The sequence below is a fragment of the Hemiscyllium ocellatum genome, chromosome 45 (genome assembly GCF_020745735.1).
Source record: "Hemiscyllium ocellatum isolate sHemOce1 chromosome 45, sHemOce1.pat.X.cur, whole genome shotgun sequence".
NCBI lineage: Eukaryota > Metazoa > Chordata > Chondrichthyes > Orectolobiformes > Hemiscylliidae > Hemiscyllium > Hemiscyllium ocellatum.
In genome coordinates, this window is record NC_083445.1 from 24,291,457 (window position 1) to 24,313,319 (window position 21,863).

General features: G+C 49.0%; 1 protein-coding gene across 1 annotated transcript in view; it reads right to left on the reverse strand.

Moving 5' to 3' along the window:
• Positions 1 to 21,863, reverse strand: part of LOC132835883 (rho GTPase-activating protein SYDE1) — an 81,701-nt gene that overhangs the window by 16,070 nt on the left and 43,768 nt on the right. Inside the window, exons 3-6 of the mRNA XM_060854980.1 lie at positions 18,086 to 18,937; positions 7,201 to 7,430; positions 4,987 to 5,113; positions 2,014 to 2,192 (exon numbers count right to left, since the gene is read on the reverse strand). Coding sequence (XP_060710963.1) covers positions 2,014 to 2,192; positions 4,987 to 5,113; positions 7,201 to 7,430; positions 18,086 to 18,937 — 1,388 coding nt within the window. The remainder of the gene's footprint in view (positions 1 to 2,013; positions 2,193 to 4,986; positions 5,114 to 7,200; positions 7,431 to 18,085; positions 18,938 to 21,863) is intronic.

Here is a 21,863-nt window from a genome sequence, read left to right on the forward strand (position 1 = left end):
CCTTACCACAGAGAGAGAGCTGTGGGGGCAGAGACCTTGTGCCCGTTTAAGGTTGAGATAGATTCCTGATCTGGTCGGGGAATCTGGGTTTCCAAGAATCAGCCATAATGCTATTGAATGGCGAAGGATGATCAAGGGGCTGACTGGGTTTTGAAACAGCACTGGGATAGGTGATCAGCCAGGATCTAGGCTCAATGGGCCGAATGGCCTCCTGTGTTCCCTTGAATAGGCCATTCAGCCTCAGGCTGCTCTTCCTGGGAACGGGAATATGAACAACAGTTACATTTGTCTGCTTGCCGCTCCATCCAAAACAAAGGGCTATTTACAAACTAAATCAATCACATGTCACACCCGGGTCCACAAGCTGCCTCTCCCCATTTAAGATCCACTGGAAAACTTGTCGGGAAAAATATAGGAGACTCAGGATTAGTCTCATATTCAGGCTGACAGCAATCTTTTACATTTGACAAATTATCCAGTATTTGTTATATGTCACCACAAGAGGGCAAGGGAGTTGCAGAAAAGAGGAAGATGAGTGAAGATTCAGCTCAGAACTCTGTAAGGAGGAGTCAGTTACTGCTGTTATAGAGTCAGAGAGTCCTACATCAGGGAGGCAGGCCCTTTGGCCCACACTGGTCCCTGCTGACCAAACTATCCATCCACTCTAACCCCATTTCCCTGCACTTGGCCCATATCCTTCTAATCCTTTCCTATCCATGTATTTGTCCAAATGCCTTTTAAATGTTGTTAGTGTACCCACCTCAACCACTTCCACTGGCAGTTCATTCCATCTGCGTACCACCCTCTGTGTAAAAACGTTGCCCCTCAGGTTCCCTTCCATTCTTTCCCCTCTAACCTTAAACTGATGCCCTCTAGTCCTTGATTCCCCAACCCTGTGTAAAAGACTGAGTACATTCACCCTATCCATGCCACTCATGATCTTATACACCTCTATAACATCCTCCCTCAGTCTCCTACACTCGAAAGAAAAAGTCCTAGCATGACCAACCACTCCCTAAAACTCAGACCATTAAGTCCTGGCAACATCCTTGTAAATTTCTTCTGCACTCTTTCCAGTTTAATAACATCCTTCCTGTAACAAGGTGACCAAAACTGAACACAATGCTCCAAGTGCGGCCTCACCAACGTCCTGAATAACTGCAACATAACTTCCCAATGTCCATACTCACTCCCCTGACTGATGAAGGCCAGTGTGCCAAAAGCCTTCTTCACTGTCCTGTCTACCTGGAACTCCACTTTCCCATGGATATGTGTGACTTCAACAGCACAGGCACCTTCTGCTCTTACACGCCTCCTCGATCTCAAAGCGCAGTCACTCTCTGAGCCATCCATCCTGTCCCATAAAGATTTTGTTCACTCCCAAGCAAGTGCAGCTCCTCCTCATCGGATTACACTTTGACTTCCTCAGGAGGCTAAGGAAATGTCCAGAAAGACCTTCACTAATTTTTACACATGCTTGGGACGGCAGCTGTTCAGCCCAGGACCGTGAGACACTACACAGAGTGGTGAACACAGCCCAGTCCTTCCAGCAACCTCCCACCCGGTGCCTCCACCTATACTTCCTGCTGCCTCAGGAAGGCAGTGAACGTTATCAAAGACCCCTCCCACCCCGGCTATAATCTCTGCCGACCTCGTCCGTCAGCAGAAGATATAAAACCTTAAACACACGGTTCCAGAACAGCTTCTTCCTTCACTGTTATTAGACTTTTGAATGGACCACTCTAATTCCAAATGTAATATTGATTTCAGTCTCTGCGGCTGTGCCATCGTACACCGCGCTCCGTTTGGTTACCCTCATGCCCTTTGCTTGGTATAATCTGCACGTGAGCCAAAACTTTTCACTGTCTTTAGGGACATGTGACAACAATAAATCAAATCAAATCAAAAAATCACATCCCTCTCGGGGAGGTGAAGTGAGCTGTGCGGGATTCCCATCAGGACGGGACGCCCCGAGACAGAGAGTTGTGGGGCTGGCACCTTAGGGCACCTTACCTTCTCGGCTTCAGGCAGGCAGTCAAGCAGAGCCACAGCGTTGGGGGCATTGGGACTGGCATCTGGCATGCCCATGGTCATCTTCAAGGGCCACACAGCAGTGGCCTCCAGCACCACTTTGTACAGCGTCTTTGTGATGAGGGGCGATGGCAGGTCCCGCAGGTAGTCCTTGAGGATGCCTGTGACCGAGGGAGAGAGAATTACAGGGTGCCACCCTCTCCTTCATCCCAGCTCCCCTTACACCCCACCTTCACAATCACATCAGGGCAAAGGAGCTGAGGGATGGTACAGGGCTAGGGAGGCGTCAGAGAAACATACATAGGGAAGGGGGTAGAGACGGGCAGGGAGAAAGAGCTGGCTGGTGGCAGGACATGGGTCAAGGAGATACAAGCAGGAAAGGGAGAAAACAGGGGATTGGCAGATCGGGGGAGACTGGAGGGAGAGGGAGAAATAGTGGGGCAGTTGGGAGAGAGCAGGAAGATGGGGTTCATTTCGGGAGCTGAGCACAGGGATTGGGGTAGGATGCAGTGTGCGGGTGAGCGAGACAGAGACAGACAGGTGTGTTCAGGGATAGATCCCTTCAACATTGCTGGTTCCTACATTTTCCTGATCCTTTCCAATGAACCTGAAAACAATCAGGAATGATTACTGCTAGCAAGTTCTGAAAGCACTGTCCTGTACCCAGATTTGAAGGGATCTTGGAAAAGTTTAAAATCACTTCTGGTTGAGGTAGTCCTGTGGAACTGCATTAACAGTTGGCTAATGAATCTGTGCATTAGCTTAACATTTTATACCATTGTTAACCTCTGCTGTACAATTCCAAACAGGAAAATATTTTTCCATCTAATATTCCAGGCGGATTTTAATTAATCGAAGGAAACCCCTCGCTATACTTCCCAGAAAGTAGCCAACATAATCAAAGACCCCCTCCACCCTGGTTATAATCTTTCCCAACGTCTTCTATCAGACAGAAGGTACAAAAACTTAAACCAACAGATTCAAGAACAGCTTCTTTCCCACTGATACCAAAATGAACTTCTTAACTTTTAAACTTAACGCTGATCTCACTCTTTGAGCTCCTCCTCTGCAGCAGTAATATTGTATTCCTCTCTCTGTTCTATTACCGTATTGCACTTTGTACGATCTGTCCTTAGTGCACGTAAAACAAATCCTTTCACGGTTCCTAGGTACATGTGACAGTGACAAATCAAAATCACTCATCAACTTGCACTTCATTCCCAGGTATCATCCTTCTCTCTGCGTTCTCTTGCTAGTGCTGTGTTTTTGTCCCTGGGTCTCTCAGCTCACAGTCTCAGAAGCACAGGTCGGACACTCGAGCTGACTAATAGGAAGGTACAAAGAACAAAGGAACTTTACAGCCCAGGAACAGGCCCTTCGGTCCTCCAAGCCTGAATCGATCCAAATCTACTGTCTAAACCTGCCACCCAATTCCTAAGCATCTGTATCCCTCTGCTCCCCACCTACTCATGCACCTGTCCAGATGCATCTTAAATGAATCTACCATGCCTGCCTCTACCACCTCTGCTGGCAACGCGTTCCAGACACCCTCCACCCTCTGTGTGAAGTACTTGCCGTGTGTATCCCCCTTAAACTTTCCACCTCTCACCTTGAAAGCGTGACCTCTTGTAATTGAATCCTTCACCCTGGGAAAAAGCTGGTCTCTATCCACCCTGTCTATACCCTTCATGATTTTGTAAACCTCAATCAGGTCCCCCCTCAATCTCCTTTTCTCTAGTGAAAACAAACCTAACCTACTCAACCTCTCTTCGCAGCTAGCACCTTCCATACCAGGCAACATCCTCGTAAACCTCTCTGCACCCTCTCCAAAGCGTCCACATTCTTTTGGTAATGTGGCGACCAGAACTGTACACGGTAACCACACGGTCTCCAGAGGAAGTTACAAATAGACAGTAAATGCACTTTGGGGGCAATGAATATTTTGAACGCCTGCCCTAGGGACCACGCCAGGAGCTGCTCAGCCCTCTGCGAAGAATACTTGCTGATTTCTGCCCTCAATTCCAACATCACCAACTTTAACCACAACCTCCTTAAAAACAGAGAACAGCAGCTGGAGAGGAAAGGGATAAATACACTTTCCTCTAGAAATGACAACTCAGAAGAAGGGGAGAGGGATGAGGGGGCGGAGGTTGGGATGGACAGGACAGGGGAGGAGATGGGATCTGGGAGAGTTGGTGACCCTGAATGCACCGTCTGAAAGATAAGCAAATTCTGTAGTAACTCCAAAAAGGATGGAGGTGGAAAGGAGAGATTTACAGGGTCCTGGAGATACAGCTGTTGGTGTGGGGAACAAATGGGGCCAGCACAGGCACAATGGGCAGAAGGGAACATGAAGACTTTATGAGTATTGTTGTCAGGAGAACCAAACCAAGCCACACCAAGGCCATGTGCAGCTGAGGACCACTGCTGTTCTATGTGGGTCAAAGGGCACAGGTGCACTTTTCCTGTCAGGGTCAGAGGTCAGGGTCTCCTCCCTAACCACTCCCACTTCCTTCCCAAACACCCCACCCCACCCCCTGAAATGTCAGACTGTTTCCACTGCCAGTGTCAAAGACTGAGCTCGCCCACCATCAGGGTCAGAGGTCCAGGGCTACTGTCACAACAGTCAAGGGTCAGAGGGCTGGGCGCAGAGGTCAAAGCTCTTCCCCAGCCATGGTCAGCGGTCAAGGGCTCTCCCAATTAGGATTAGAGGTCAAAGACTTTCTCTCAGCCAGGGTCATAACCCAAAGGCCGTTCCATGGCCAGGGTTACAGGTCAAAGGTCATTCCCTGACCAGGGTCAGAGGTCAGGGGCTCTCCCCACCAGTGTTAGAGGTCAGGGTCTCCCCCCGGGCCAGAATTAGAGGTCAAAGGTCAAGGACTTTCTCTCAGCCAGGGTCAGAGGTCAAGGGCTCTCCTCACCAGGGTTAGAGGTCACTCTCACTTTATTGCTTACCTGTGATGACGTTGATGTCAGGGTAGAGTTCCTCAGAGAGGTCAACAGAGGCACTGTCACGCTCAAAGGAGTCTCGGAGCTCTTTCTTCACAGTGGCTGATCCACAGAGACGGTATAGACCCACAGCCTGGTCGCCCCATCCAACCCAACGTTCAAAACACCAGTCAGAACAAAACACAAAACAAAAGGAGCTGCCTCAGTCTCAGAGCATCTTAAAACATCCTAGAACTTAAACACAGAGGATCCAGGGTGAAACTGTGAAACTAGCAGCAACATCGTGGGCCAATCTGTCAGGCTGAAACACAGCTTTAACCATTAACCCGAGAGTGATTCCAGTTCTGAGGAGGGCCTGACTCCAGTTAAAACTTGACGGGAGACAGAATCCTCCAAACAAACATCCCCAACTCCATATAGAGTGTGCATCGCATTGTACTGAGAGCCATCAGAACACACGTCAAAACACATATCATTACCCCACAACTGACAATGTGCAGCTTTCAGGAAAGAGATCAAATGTTGTAAATACTCTGACCTGTTGGATATTGCCTGATCTAATCCACATTTTCTGAAGTATTTTGCTTGAGGTATTCTTGCAGCATTGCCCCCCGACATATTCACAAGTGATGTTTTTTAAAAGAGATAATTAACAAGAGACTTATTTAGTTTTTGTGTTTCAGTTCAAACCCTGTGGCTTCATTGGTCAGAATGGAAATTCTGCAGCAGATGGGGCTGCCAGTGATCCAAACCCCACAATCCTGGATCGCCAACCTCCCATTGGACCTATCACAGTGGATCACCAACACTGCACCAGATCACTCCTGTCACACCAGATCGTCAGCACTGCACTGGATCAGCAGTATCACCCAGATTCCCCACCTCCTGACCCCCGTCACACAGCACCTCCACCCACCCCCCGCTGCCAACATTTCCCCACCCCCTCACACCCCCGCTGCCAACATTTCCCCACCCCCTCACACCCCCGCTGCCAACATTTCCCCACCCCCTCACACCCCCGCTGCCAACATTTCCCCAGTCCCCTCACACCCCCCGCTGCCAACATTTCCCCAGTCCCCTCACACCCCCACTGCCAACGTTTTCCTACCCCTCACCCCCACTCCCAACATTTCCCCAACCCCCTCACCTCATAACTGCCTGGGTCCCAGGGACAACCCCTACCCTTATCCTGAAACATTTGATTTTCCAGTCCCCAAGACTCTTCCAGTCACACAACTTGGAAGCAGACCCTTCGGCCCAACTCGTCCATGCCAACCAGATATCCTCAGAGAAACCCAGGACTCAACCTCGAAATTGAATGGCCCATTCCTGCCTCCCTCATTCCAGCTGGAAAAGCCTGGAGTGTGTACCCAACTTTCCCACCATGCTGCCAATGCCTCAGGGGTCCCTCGTTCACCAACTTTGCTTTGTTACCTCCCTCTTCACCCTTTCAAATTCCTCACCGAAGCCCATCTCTCAGAGCGGGTTTCTGTTCCCTCCTCAATTCACCATTTGGAGAGCCATCAGCTGTGGCTCAGAGGGTAGCGTTATTGTCTCTGAGCCACAGGGTCCCTGGTTCAAGCCCCACCCTGGGGCCTGAGTGCATGGAAACCAAGGCTGATACTCTTGTGCAGTATTGAGGGAATGCAGCATATCAGAGATGTTATCGCTCAGGTGAAATGTTAAACCACGTCCCATTTAGGTGGGTTTGAGAGTGCTGTTGGCCTTCCTTTGAAGGCCCCCTGGCCCTCAACATGACAAAGGAAACCAGAGAACTCACTGTTCTGACCACACAGGCCAGCACAGTGACTCAGTGGTTAGCACTGTTGCCTCACAGCGCCAGGGACCTCGGTTCGATTCCAGCCTTGGGTGACTGTCTGTATGGAGTTTGCACGTTCTCCCTTTGTCTGCGTGGGTTTCCTCCGGGTGCTCCGGTTTCCCCCCACAGCCCAAAGATGTGCATCTCAGGTGAACTGACAATGCCAAGTTGCCCATAGTGTTCAGGGATGTGCAGAGTAGGTGGATTAGTCATGGGAAATGGAGGGTTACAGGAATACAGTCTGAGTGGGATGCTGTTCAGAGATTCAGCCCAAACTCAATGGGCCGAACGGCCTGCCTTCTGCAGTGAAGGATTCCATCAGCAGACATTGGGGAGATTTACACATTGGTCTACAATGCTGACAAAACAGAAGAAAGTTATTCCGCACGTTCTCAACTCACTTTTAGGCCACGTTTCTCGATCTCTGAGACACACTTCTGTATGAGCAGTGGAACCCTGACTCCGGAATTCTCCCGCTGCACCAAGTCACTAAGCTCCATCCGGAAGACCCTGGGCTCTCGCTGATCATCGGCACAGCTCAGAGGGAGCTCCCACAGCTCCACCAGCGATACCTTCAGATAGAGGACTCCGCGGGGTTCCAGCTTCATGGCGAGCTGGTGCGTGCGGGCACCTTGCAGGGGGAAAGGAGGCACATTACAGAGTGTTACTGGTCAGTTTTACCCTCCGTACAAATTAGGGGCAACAGGCCATTCATCCCTTCAGCACTAGTCTGCCACTCAACAAGATGACCAAAACGTGACCTGACCTCCACATTCCTGCCTGAACTCCAATATCCTTTGACTCCCCCACTCTCAATGGGGAGTTGGCAAATAGAAGGACTGGGCAAAAATGGGTCATTTCCTGGCAAGCTGTGATGTGGTGTGCCACAGGGAACAGCGCTGGGGCCTCAATGAGACATTTCATATACATGGCTTGGGTGAACAAACACAATGCATTGATACTAAACTGACTGACGACTCAAAGATGGGAGGAAAAGTGGTTATGAAGAGGATCTAAGGAGCCTTCTTTAAAATAATTTGCTCACGGAGACTAGCGTGGCTGGGGCAGCATTTATTACCTCTCCCTAACTGCTCCGGAAAAGGTGGTGTTGAGCTGCCTTCATGAACCACTGCAGTTCATGGGGGAAAAGTACGCCCACAGTGCCCTGAGGGAGGGAATCCAGGATTGTAACCCAGTGACAGTGAAGGAATGGTGATATATTTCCGAATCAGGACGGTGAGTGGTTTTGGAGGGGAACTTGCAGGTGGGTGGTGTAGCCATGTATCTGCTACCCTTGTCCTTCGAGATGGAAGTGATCATGGATTTGGAAAGCACAATCAGAGGAGAATTGGTGAATTTCTGTAGTTTAACTTGTAAGTACACACTGCTGCTACCGAGCATCGATTGTGAAGGGTTTGCGTGCTGATATTAGTGAATGTGGTGTCAATCGAGCAGGATCTGCGTTGTGGTGTCAAGCTTCTTGAGTGTTGTTGGAGCTGCACCCATCCAAGCAAGTGGGGGAGTATTCCATCACACTGTCTTGTAGATGGGGGACAGGCTTTGGGAGTCAGGAGGTAAGCTTATCACTGTGGTATTCCTAGCCTCCAACCTGCTCTTGTAGTCACAATATTCATATGGCCGGTCCAGTTGAGTTTCTGTTCAGTAGAAACCCCTAAGATTCAATGGGAGATTCATTAAGTTGCCACTGAGTAACAGATTCTCCCTTGTTGGAGATGGTCATTGCCTGGGACTTGTGGCACATTGGTGTTTGTCAGCCCAGATCTTGTTGCATTTGAACATGGACTGCTTCAGTACCTGAGGAATTATGAACGTTGTGCAATCATCGATGAACATCTCCTCTTCGGACCTTATGATGGGGCAAGCTCATTGATGAAGCAGCTGAAGATGCTTGGGCCTAGGACACTACCCTGAGGGATTCCTGCAGAGGTGAGGGGAGGTGGTGTTCTAGTGGTAATATTGCTACAGAATTCACCCAGAGACCTAGGAAATGCCCTGGGGACCTGGGTTCAAATGGTAGAAGGTGAAGTTTGAATTCAATAAAAATATGGAATTAAGGATGACTATAATAAAACCATTGTCAATTGTCAGAAAAATCTGGTCCGTTAGGAAAAGGAAACTGTTATTCTTTCCTGGTCTGGCCCAAGTGTGGTTCCAGACCCACAGCAATATGGTTGACTCTCTACTGCCCTCTGGGCAATTAGGGATGGGCAATAAATGCTGGCCCAGCCAGTGATGCCCTCATTCGGGGAATGAATTTTTAACAGTGTCCTGAAGCTGAATGATTAGCCTGAAACAAAGTGGTTCATTTTCCTTTATGCCAAATATGAGTCCAATCAGTGAAGGTTTTTTCGAATTGCCATTAATTCCAGTTTTGCGAGGGCTCCTTGATGCCACACTCAATCAAAAGCGGCTTTGATGTCAAGGGCTGTCCCTCTCCCTTCCCCTGTAGGATTCAGCACTTTTGTCCATGTTTGACCCAAGGCTGTAATGAGGTCAGGAGCTGGGTGACCCTGGGGGAACCCAAACTGGGCGTCTCTGAGCAGGTGCTGCTTGATAGCGCTGTTGATGACCCCTTCCATCATCTTTACTGATGATCGAGGGTCGACTGATGGGGCGGTAATTGGCTCAGTTTGGATTTGTCCTGCATTTTGTGTGCATGTGTGTGCATATGTGTGTGTGTGGGTGGGTGTGTGTGTGTGTGCATCTGTGACTGTGTGTATTTATATCTCTGTGTGTGTGTATACATCTGTGACTGTGTGCATATATATCTGTGTGTGTATGTGGTCACATCCCAGAACAGAATGCGCTGTGCAGATGCTCAGGGTTCCACCCACGGAATGTGAGCTGCTTTCAATTAGACACTTACTCAAGTTAGTGTTCCATTTGGTGTATGTTACATAAACTGGAAGCTAACGCCTGAGAGTGCAGGGGGTGTCTCTCTGATGGCAACTTTGTTCTAGCTCCTTCCATGGCACTTGTGCCCAGACAGAGGGCAACGGGCAACCAGAGAGAGTTCCTTCCTTTCCCCTGAACTTGGCAACATTGCCACACTCTGCCCCAGCTACCCTCCCCACCAGCTGTGTTCACTCAGAGTTCACCCGTTGTCTGCAGCCCTCACTGGGTGACTCCACTGAACGTCATACCACTGGGAGGCTGACAGTTCGTCAGACAAGCCTGCAGAATGGCTGGATGGAAACAGGCCACCTCCCAGAGCATCTTTAACCCAGGTGCACAATCCCAGGGGATGCCAAAGGGCGTCCTCATTTACTCCAGTCAGTGTTTACACCAACTGAAACACTGTGCAATGTTACTGGGCTAGTAACCCAGCACCCCCAGGCTAATATTCTGGGGACAGGGGTTCAATCCCACTGATAACAACACATGCTGGAGCTCACCGCAGGTCAGGCAGTGTCCATTGAGAGAGAGAGAGAGAGAGCAAGCTAATGTTTCCAGTCTAGATAACTCCTCATCAGAGCTGAGCTGAAGTTTGGAGGGGACAGGGGGAGTGAAGGGTGTTGGGGGAGAAAGGGTGTTGGTAGTTCAGTGATCAGAATGTGAGAATGGCAGAACAATGGTGTGTGTCCGGCCAGACCTGAAAGGACAGTAGGTGGGATGTGGGGAGGGGAGGACATGGGAACAAGCTAAAAGAAAGGGAAGCAATGGGAGTTGGTTCACAATGTAAAGGTGCTGAGCTCAATATTAAGTCCAGAAAGCTGTGAAGTGCCTGATCTGAAGATGAGATGTTTTTCTCTAGTTTGTGCTGTGATTCACTGGAACACTGCAGCACACTGAGGGTAGGCATGTGAGCAGGATTCTATGTTAAAATGGCCGGCCATAGGAAGGTCAGCGTCCTGCTTGTGCACAGACCGGAGATGTTCTGCAAAGTGGTCGCTCAATCTGCTTATGGTTTCTCCAATGTAGAGTAGGCCCTACTGGGTGCAGCGAATACAATAAACAAGATTGGAAGAGGTACAGGGGATATGCTGCTTCACCTGGAAGGACTGTTTAGCCCCTAGGATGGTGAGCAAGGAGGAGGGGAAGGGGCAGGAGTTGTGCCTTCTGTGGTACATGGGGAAGGTCCTGTGGGAAGGGGGGAGTGATGCTGGTCATGGGTGAATGGACTCGGGTGTCCGGAGGGAACGATGCCTGTGAAACGCAGACAGGGGAGTGAGCCGGAAGGTGGGTTGGTTATGGAATTCGATTTCAATAAATAACATGGAATTAAAAGCTAGTCTAATGGTGACCATATTGATTACCATAAAAGCACATCTGATTTTCTAATGTAGTTTAGGGAAGGAACTCTGCCTTCCCTAACTAGTCTGGCTTTCCTAAGACCTTTTTACAACTTTTCCAACTCTTTCAGGTTAGATTTCAGTCAGAAAGTCACACACACTATCTAACAAAGTAATTTCACTCTGCATAACTCACACTGTGAATCTGCACGAGGTGCTGTGGGCCACCAAACAGCCGAAGAACTCTACTCCAGCACAATCTGTAACCTCATGACCCCGTACATCCACCACTCAACCATTACCATCATGCCAGGGGGTCAAGCCTGGTTCAATGGAGAGGGCAGGAGGACAGCATGTATTGTACCCGAGAAGTAATAGGTAAATCTGGTGAAGCTACAACACAGGATTGCCTGCTTGTCAAATAGCAAATGTAGCTTTAACATACAGAGTTAGCATTCTACAACCAATGGTTCAGACCTAACTTCTGCAGTCCTGCCATATCCTGTTGTGAATGGTGGTGGACAATTAAACAACTTTCTAGATGAGGAGGCTCCATAAATGTCTCTGTCCTCAATGATGGAGGGGCCCAGCATATCAGTAGGACCAGGACTGAATTACAACCATCTTCAGTCAGAAGTGCTGAGTGGATGATCCACCTCAGCCTCCTCCAGGGGTCCCCAGCATCACAGATACATGTCTGCAGCCATTTTGATTCACTCCATATGATATCAAGACATCGTTGGAAGGACTGGATATGGGCTCTGACAATATTCTGGCAATAGTACTGAAGACTTATGCTCCAGAACCTGGTGCTCCCCTAGCCAAGCTCTTCTGGGAAAGTTACAACACTGATATCTACCCAACAATGTGGAAAATTGCCCAGATACATCCTCTCCACAAAAAGCAGGACTAATCCCACCGGCCAACTGCCATCCCATCAGTCCACTCTCCATCATCAGTCAAGTGATGGAAGGTGAGAGTGGTAGTCCCTCACATCAAGGCTGCATTTGATAGGATGTGGCATCAAGGAGGCCTAGAGAAATTGGAATCAATGGGTTTTGGGCAAAGTCTCCACTGGTTGGAGTCATACCTGGCACATCGGAAGATGGAGCTCAGTCATCTTAGCTCCAGGGTGTTTCTGCAGGAGTTTCTTACGATAGTGTCCTATGCCCAACCATCTTCAGCTGCTTCATCAATGAACTTCCCTCCATCATAAGGGCAGCCATCTCTACTCCTCAGATACTGGAGCAATCCATGTTCAAATACAAACAGGGCTGGGCAATATCCAGGCTTGGGCTAGCAAGTGGCAAGTAGCATTCACATCAAACATTCATTGGCATCACAGTTTCCTGACTATCAATATCCTGGGGGATACCATTATCCAGAAAATGAACTGGACAAGCCATAGAAATACTGAGGCTACAAGAACAGGTCAGAGCCTGGCAACGCTGCAATAAGTAATTCCCATTTGACTCCCCCAGTATCTGTCCATCATCAACAAAGATACAATTCAGGAGCGTGGTGGAATATTCCCCACTTACTGGGCAATACTTGATTGACACCATATCTACAAACACCACTGATGCTCAATGGCAGCAGTATGTACAATCTACAAGATGCATTGCAGAAATTCACCAAAGATCCCTAGATAGTACCTTCCAAAACCACGACCGCTAGTATCTACAGGGACAAAGGCAGCTGATACACGGCAACACTTGCATCTGCATGTCCCCCTCCAACCCACTCACCATCCTGACTTGGAATATATATCGCTGTTCCTTCAGTGTTGCTGGGTCAAAATTAGGGAACTCCCTCCCTAAGGGAGGTTCACTACACCCAAGGACCACAGATATTCTTCCCCAGAGGCTGGTTAGTAAATGCTCCCCTAGAAAGCGGCAACTCATATTGTGAATGTAAACCAAAACAATCACGAGGTCCAAGTGTCTGATCTCATCCAACAGAATTCCAGCCTCTCACATTCCAGCAACTCTCTGGGCATTAACTGCTGAGTGAGAAATCTCCCCACTAATACTTGCTGGGAGATACCGAGGCAAATTAAATCGAGGAGTTAGCCCTTTTGAAACCCTGTGGAAGAGGATGCAATCTCCATAAACAACGCATGCTGTTGTTACTGCCCTGTATATCTGAGGGTGTGGAGAGGTCAAGCCCAGTAACAGCTGCTGACTTCGAGGAGGAAGTAGCTCTGTAATCCTTTACCCTACAAGGAGTAAACAGGACTTGGCAAATCAGAGAGCTTCCTCTCAGGGTTCAAATGATCAGCAGTTAGGCCCAGCACAATTATGTTTCATCCCCAAATTGGCAGCGGGGAGCTGGACTTCTGCAATTTCCACAGCGATATTTTGGAATGACGGAAGGAATTAAAATCGCTTCCTTTCCGGCAGGACATGACAAGAACCCATTCACTACGCTCCTGTAACCTCTTGCAAACAACCTGAGAGGCTGTGCTGGAGGGCAGCAGCTAACTCCCAAACACTATCATGCACCAGATTCTTTTATATCTGTCGCTTTTCATACAGTGTCAGCAAGGAACGGCCTTCTCAATGGGAACATCGCGAGCAACAAACTTGATAAACGTTCCCATTTATGGGAAACATAATTTCATTCCTGACACACAGCTGGATCCTATTCAATTTCTGTTTAAGCAAGGGGGGGGTGGGCAGGATCCGGCAGAGCAAGGAGTTCTATCAGAGAGAGAGGACCTTGGAATCCTGCAGTACAGAACACCAAACTTGTTACAGCACAGAGTCAGGCCATTCAGCCCCTCGGGACTGCGCTGGCTCTTCATAATGAGCATCATTATTCAGTGCCAATCTCCAGCCTTTTCCCCATCTTCCCCAGGGAGTAAAGACCCTCATTTGACACCTGTACAGGCGTGGGGGCAATGTCACTGCCATGGTAATTCAGAGCCACAGCAGGGAAGGCAGGTTCAAATCCCACCACAGCAGCTGCTAAATTGCAATTCAAACTGTTTCAACTGATGAAAAAGAAGGCTGGAACCGAAAGCTCGTAATCCTCACGTCCATCCATTACGTTAGGGAAGGAAATCTGCCTTCCTTAGACAGTCACTGACTCCAGATCCACGGCAACTCAATTCAAGGGCAGTTACAAAGGGGCCTTTACCATGGGGTGTACAAATCTGTGAACAAAACCGGAATATGGACCGGGCAAATACTCAATCTGCTCAAGGAGATTGAAGTCTCAATCCCATCTGCATGTCTAACGTCCCCTGCACCCACTTCCCCCAAAACAAACTAACTGCTGGCTCTCTCATTATCTATTTACCTCTCACTTTAGAAAGTGGTCATTGACTTTGCACTCATCTCACTCATGACCCTGGAATAAAGAACCCCTCCTTATCTCTGTGTTTAATGGGAGGGGAACGAGCTTCCCAGCATCCATTCTAGATGCTTTGCTTATACTTTCTGCCAAAAGCAGGCAATTTTCACACAGTCCCCACACTGGGGTGATCAAGTTGCTACCAATTTTCCCATTCATTTACCCCATCCCTATTCCTCCAGCCAGGGGTCCATTAGCCCAATTGGCTGGATGGCTGGATGGCAATGCACATTGGTGCCAACAATGTGGGTTCAATCCCCACTGTGGCTGAGGATACTACACTTCCTTAACCTCTGACCCTTGCCAGGGGCATGGTGACCCTCGGGTTAAACTACCAAAAACCATCTCTCTCTCTCTCTAATGACAGAGCAGCCCTATGGTCTGATAGGTTTTGTAGACCTATCTGTTAACCGTCTTACCTACTTACACCTCTTACTTTGTGTAATAATCTTCGATGAGGCACATTGTCTTCTGAAAAATTGAAGCAAACCACATTAACAGGTTCGCCTTTGTCTATATTACTTGCTAACTCCTCAAAGAACGGCAAGAGAATTTAAGATGTGGAGGAGCTGGTGTTGGACTGGGGTGGACAAAGTTAGAAATCACACCACACCAGGTTATGGTCCAACAGGTTTATCTGGAAGCACTAGCTTTCAGAGCGCCGCTTCTTCACGAACAACCACCTGATAAAGGAACAACGCTCTGAAAGCTAGTGCTGCCAAATAAACCTGTTGGACCATAACCTGGTGTGGTGTGATTTCTAACTTAATAGAATTTAAATCCAGCAGCTGGTGTGGTGGGGCTTTGAACTGACGTTCCCTGTTGCTCCTCTGAATTAGCAGTGAAGTGATATTTACCCCATCTCTCTCTACAAAAGGAATCTCTAACTCAGAGCCAAATGAGGAACGTTACTCACTGATCCACCTTGGATAACACTTAAAGAGTCATTGAGTCATACAGCACGGAAACAGACCCTCCGGTCCAACCAGTTCATACCGACCGTAATCCCAAACTGAACCAGTCCCACCTCCCTGTGCTCGGCCCATATTCCTCCAAACCTTTCCTATTCATGAACTTATCTAAACTTCTTTTAAACATTGTAACTATCTGCATCCACCACTTCCTCAGAAAGTTCATTCCACACACAAACCACTCTGTGTGTGAAAAAGTTGGCCCCATGGTCTCGTTTAAATCTTGCTTCTCTCTTGTTTGAACTCCCCCACCCTCGGGGAAAGACACCTGCCATTCACCTTGTCTATACCCCTCATGATTTTGGAAACCTCAGTAAGGTCACCCTCGGCCTCCTACACTCCAGTGAAAAAAGCCCCAGCTTATCAAGCCTCTCCTTATAACTCAAATCCTCCATTCCCATCAACATGCTGGACTGAACCCTTTCCAGTCTAATAACCCCCTTCCTACAGCAGGTCCTGTACAAACTCAACATGACATCCCAACTCCTGCACTCAAAGGGCTGAGCAATGAGGGCAGGCATGCTAAACACTTTGTCAGCTTTTGTTTCCAATAGGTATCCCTTTGCGATTTTAACTGTTTTAAGCTCCTCCCTTCCTTTCACCACTTGATAATTATTTCTAGAATGTTTCTTAGACCTTTGACACAAAACTTTGGTGCAATTCATTCATACTTACTCATCTCCCATTTTTAATTCCCCAGATTCATTCTCTAGAGGACGAATACTCACCTTAATTACTCTATAACTTTGCAAGGTACCTGTAGAAATTCTAACTGCATGTTTTTTCATTTCTAGTTAGCTTTCTCTTGTACTCTAATTTCTCCCTCGTTAACTCCTAGTCACGCATGTTATATTCTATACAATTTCCTATCCTGTTTATCACCTTTATAATTATATATACTGTTACTTTCAATTTCATAATATCTTCATTTCCTGAGTTAGTCATGGATGGTGTGTACGCCTCTTAAAGACTTTCTCAGTCTCAGGAATTCTGAAATATCTCCTTAAATGCTTGCCAGAGCATGGCTATTGACGAGGCGATTAATCATCTTTCCCTAGGTCAGTGCTAGCAATTAAGAAATTGACTCAAAGCCAGGACATCACAGCTGAAATGCCATTTTGGATGTAAGTGACGTAGCTCCTGTGAATGCAGGGTCAGAGAAGGGGGTGAATTGGTCAGGGTTCCTGGCAGTCAGTGTTACCCAGTGGCCCCTGGCTGATTTCACTGACAGAGGCAGACACATATCATTCCAGCACACTCTGCAGGGTTTTCAAAGGGGAACACGGGAACACGAGGACGCCATTCTGCCTCCTCAAACCTGTTCTGGAAGAACTAAACAAGGGAGCATTGGACAGGAATCGGACCTTTACAGAGTGGCATTTTGAAAAACATCTTCATCTAAAGTTTGAAACTCCCTGAAACGACGGGGTAAGCTGGGAAAAGGGTTTTTTTTTTAAACAACAAAGACCAACAGATAAAAAACCACTGTAGATGCTGGAAATCTGAAACTCACAGGCTGTGCCTGTGGAGAGAGAAACAGAATTAACATTTCGATTCCAAATACAAGTCATGGTTTAGGAGAACAGTCTTTGGAGTTGCAAGGTAAGGGGGAGTGGTGGCATAAAGGTACTGTAGCTCGATTAATAATCCAAACCTCAGGCTGGAAATTAAAATGTAAACAGATTCCTTTGAGAGACAAAGGCCTAGAGGAGGTCTGATCAAAGCTTTCAAAATTATGAGCGAGTTGGACAGAATAGATTTTCACATTTTCACTCAGCAAGTGGAGATATGCTCAACTGAGAGGCACTGGATGGTTATTGGAATAATAACAGTGCAGAGAGATATGGGTAAGAGACAGGAGATTGGCTCCAGGTAACTGAATCAGTCCTGGTGCGATGGGCTGAATAGCCTCTGCCTGCCCTGTAACAATTCCAGGGATCTCCAATTCACCAAGACCTGCTGAGGCTTCTCCAGCCCTTTCTCTTTCTGTTTCACATCAACAGATGATGGGGAAGCAAAATGTACTCGGGGACACTTGGCAAAAAAAAAACGGAGGGTGACAGTCATCCCAGCATGGCAGAGGGGATTTGATGGGCTGAATGGCCCCTCACCAAGTGAGAAATGGTGTGGGCACACCCCCAGGATGGAGGCCAAGGAGCAGCAACTGTGAAGAGTGGGGCTGTCAGGGTGGCCCCTTGGGAAGGGAAAGGGATAAAGATTGGAGAAAGGATGGAGATGGGGGAAAGGATAGAGATTGGGGAAAGGATAGAGATTGGGGAAAAGATGGAAAATGGGGAAAGGATGAAGGTTGGGGAAAGGATAGAGATTGGGGAAAAGATGGAGATTAGGGAAAGGATAGAGATTGGGGAAAAGATAGAGATTAGGGAAAGGATAGAGATTGGGGAAAAGATGGAAAATGGGGAAAGGATAGAGATTGGGGAAAAGATGAAGATTGGGGAAATGGAGATTGGGGAAAAGATGGAGATTGGGGAAAGGATGGTGATGGGGAAAGGATGACGTTGGGAAGAGGATGTTGATGGGAAGAGGGGGATCCCGGAGTACAGAGGGATCCCGGAGAGCGGGACCTGTGAAAAGTGGAGGGATTAGGTGGCCCTTTGGGAAGGGGATAGCATAATAATTGGAGAATGGATGAGGATTGGGGAGAGGGTGAAGATTGGGGAAAGGAGGATCCCGGAGAGTGGTACCTGTGAAGAGCGGTGGAAGTGCAGCAGTGCCTTGGCAGCAGAGTCGGTTCCGGGCTGAGGCTGGGTCCCAGCTGAAGAGCAGCAGTGTGAGGAGGCGGGAACGTTCCAGCTCCAGGTTGAAGGTGTGGTCAAGACCCAGGAAAGGGCCACGGCGGCAGCTGAGGGCAGCGGTGCGGGCCTTGCTAACCGAGTCCACCTGGATGGCACAGCAGATATCAGCTGGACCAGCCCGGGGAAGCTCCACCCCATACAGCCGCACGTTGATGAGGCCAGAGAGGTGCCGTAGGCCTCGCTGCTGTTCACCCCCACCCCCTCCTCCATCGTATGGCCGGAAGGCGGATGGGTCCAGCCTTGGGCTGTCCGTACCTGGTGGTCCGGGGCCTTGGGCATCACTCCCGGTCTGAGGCCTAGGCCTAGCCTGCAGCTCAGGGGAGTCACCGTCGCTCAGGTAACCAGGCCGGCCCAGGGTCTTGGTGCTGGCTCTCCGTGTTAGCTTGGCTCGGGGCCACAGACTCCCTCGGGCCGAGACGCTGCTGTCCAGGTGGTAGCGGCACAGTACGTTGGAGACAGATGGTGAGATACTCGAGGCTGGGGATGAGGGAGGGGATGGAGGCCTCCCTGTGTCTCCAGCCTGGCGGCCGCCCCGTGGAGAACCCCTCAGGCTCAGTTTGCGTCTCAGCTCCGGCAGCTTCTTCATCTTGATGGAGAGGCGCCGCACAGTGCCTGGGGACTTGACCCGGTCCGACAACGAGCGCCTGGCCCCGGGCATCTTCTTGGGCGGCCCAGGACTCGTTGTCGACGGTGACGGTGGAGACCTCCCCCTGCCGATCTCGGGCCTCTCTTCTGCTGCGTCTGTTAGGAGAACAGAGGAGATCATTTCAGAAAGACACCCTTCAGCCCATCTAACCGTAAGGCCCCTCAACACATCCTAACCTCAACATCCCCCAACCCACCCTGATCCCAACACCGCTCAACTCAGCCTGATCCCAATACCCACCAACCACCCTGATCCCAACACCCCCCAACTCACCCTGATCCCAATACCCCCTCAACCCACCCTATTCCCAACACCCCTTCAACCTACCCTAATCCCAATTCCCCTCAACCCACTCTAATACCAACACCCCCTCAACCCACCCTCCTCCCAACACCCCTCACTCCACCCTAATCCCAACATGCCCTCACCCCAACTTAATCCCAACACCCCGTCAACTCACCCTAACCACAACACCCCCTCAACGCACCCTAATCCCAACAATCCATCAACCCACCTTAATCCCAACACTCCCTCAACCCACCCTAATCCCAATACCCCCTCAACCCACTCTAAACCCAACACCCCCTCAACCAACCATAATCCCAACACCCCCTCAACCAACCATAATCCCAACAACCACTCAACCCACCCCAATCCCAAAACCCCTTCAACCCACCTTAATCCCAACACTCCCTCAACCCACCCTAATCCCAATACCCCCTCAACCCACTCTAAACCCAACACCCCCTCAACCAACCATAATCCCAACACCCCCTCAACCAACCATAATCCCAACAACCACTCAACCCACCCCAATCCCAAAACCCCTTCAACCCACCTTAATCCCAACACCCCCTCAACCCACCCTCCTCCCAACACCCCCTCAACCCACACTAACCCCAACACCCCCTCAACCTACCTTAATCCTAATTCCCCTCAAACCACTAAACCCAACACCCCCTCACCCAATCCTAATCCCAATTCCCTCAACCCACCCTCCTCCCAACACCCCCTCAACCTACCTTAATCCTAATTCCCCTCAAACCACTAAACCCAATACCCCTCACCCCATCCTAATCCCAATTCCCTCAACCCACCCTAATCCCAACCATCTCCCAACCCACCCTAATCCCAACACCTCCTCACCCCACCATAATCCCCACACCCCCTCAATGCACCCTAATCCAAACCCCCATCAATTCACCCTCATCCTAACCTGTCCTCAACCCACCCTAACTTCAACCCCCCAACCCACCCTAATCCCCAAACCCACCAATCCACCCTAAACCCAACTACCCTTCAACCAATCCTAATCGCATTGACCTTCCCACCTGTCTAACCCCAGCAATCCGGTACATTCTCCACCTCAAACCCCACCCACACCCTATCACGGCCCCTGAAATCTGCCAAACCCATGGGCTGTGCAAATCCAGCCTGAGCCGAGAGCCAGTATTACAAACTGGGCTATGGGACCATCCACCATGACCTCATCTACACAGAGAGGGGAAGGGAACAAACTCAAAACTGAATTCTCAACAGGAATCACCAGGCTGAATGCAGGAAGGCTGTCACCCTGTGTGAGAGACTCCAAGACACGGGGCAGGGGGAAAATCTCTGAGGAATTGTTTTGGAGCTTTGGAAAAATTAGTCAAAACAACAGCAGTTTAACAGGGAGAAGAGCAGACAAAGGAATCACATGGTGAGGACAGTGCAGGAGAGAGGGAGAGAGGGAGAGAGAGAGAGAGAACCTGCACAGTAACCGCCTTTGCTGTTTGAATTTGTGTATCGCTGGACATCGGAGTGCATCTGGGAAAATTAACAAACAGTGAAATTCACAACTCATCTTGGAGGAACCTGTTTGGGCGAAGTTCACAGCACAGAATCAGATAAGTTAATTATTGTTTTAAGTCTGTCCAAGAGAAAGGCTGCAGTAGTGAGTACAGTGGGTTCTTTCTTGATTATATGTTTTTGGAGGCAAGTCTCTTCGTTAAACTTAACATATAAGCCATAGCTATTAATTTAACCTGGGGCAGTGTTTGTAGAGGAATAAGACGGTGTTATTTTCTGGGTCTGTAGATTGTGAAGGAGCAAAAATGGCCTTTGCAGTGATATGTACTTCTTGTCAGATGTGAGCGTCTAAAGAGAGTTTAAGGGATACTGCGGATTATATCTGCCATAAATGCTGTTGGATGCGAATCTTATCAGATCGAGTGGATCAGTTGGAGAGACAGATAAAAGCGATGAGGAATTTGCAATAGTATATGATGGATGGCAGTTATAGAAAGGGGAGAAAGTCTCAGATACAGTCACATTGATGGGTTAACTCCAGGAAGGGTAAGAGAGGTAAGCAGCCAGTGCAGGAGTCTTTTGTGGACATACCCATTTCAAACAGGTATGCTGTTTTGGAAAATGTAGGGGATGGTGGATTCTCAGGGGAACGTAGCATGAACAGCCACGTTTCTGGTATTGAGACTGGTTCTAATGTAATGTTGCAAATGTGTTGCTGGTCAAAGCACAGCAGGCCAGGCAGCATCTCAGGAATAGAGAATTCGACGTTTCGAGCATAAGCCCTTCATCAGGAATAAGAGAGAGAGAGCCAAGCAGGCTAAGATAAAAGGTAGGGAGGAGGGACTAGGGGGAGGGGCAATGGAGGTGGGATAGGTGGAAGGAGGTCATGTTGACTTCCAAGAGATCAATTCTGTTAGGGGATTCTGTAGTCCGAGGTACAGGCAGACATTTCTGTGGCCAGCAGAGAAAAAGCAGATGGTGTGTTGTTTCCCTGGTGCCAGGATCAAGGATGTTTCAGAGCGGGTGCAGAATGTTCTCATGGGGGAGAGGGGCCAGCAAGAGGTGATTGCCCAGATTGGAACCAACGATATAGGAAGGGAAAAGGTTGTGATTCTGAAGGGAGATTACAGAGAGTTAGGCAGAAATTTAAAAAGGAGGTCCTCAAGGGTAGTAATATCTGGATTATTCCCAGTGCTATGAGCTAGTGAGGGCAGGAATAGGAAGATAGAGCAG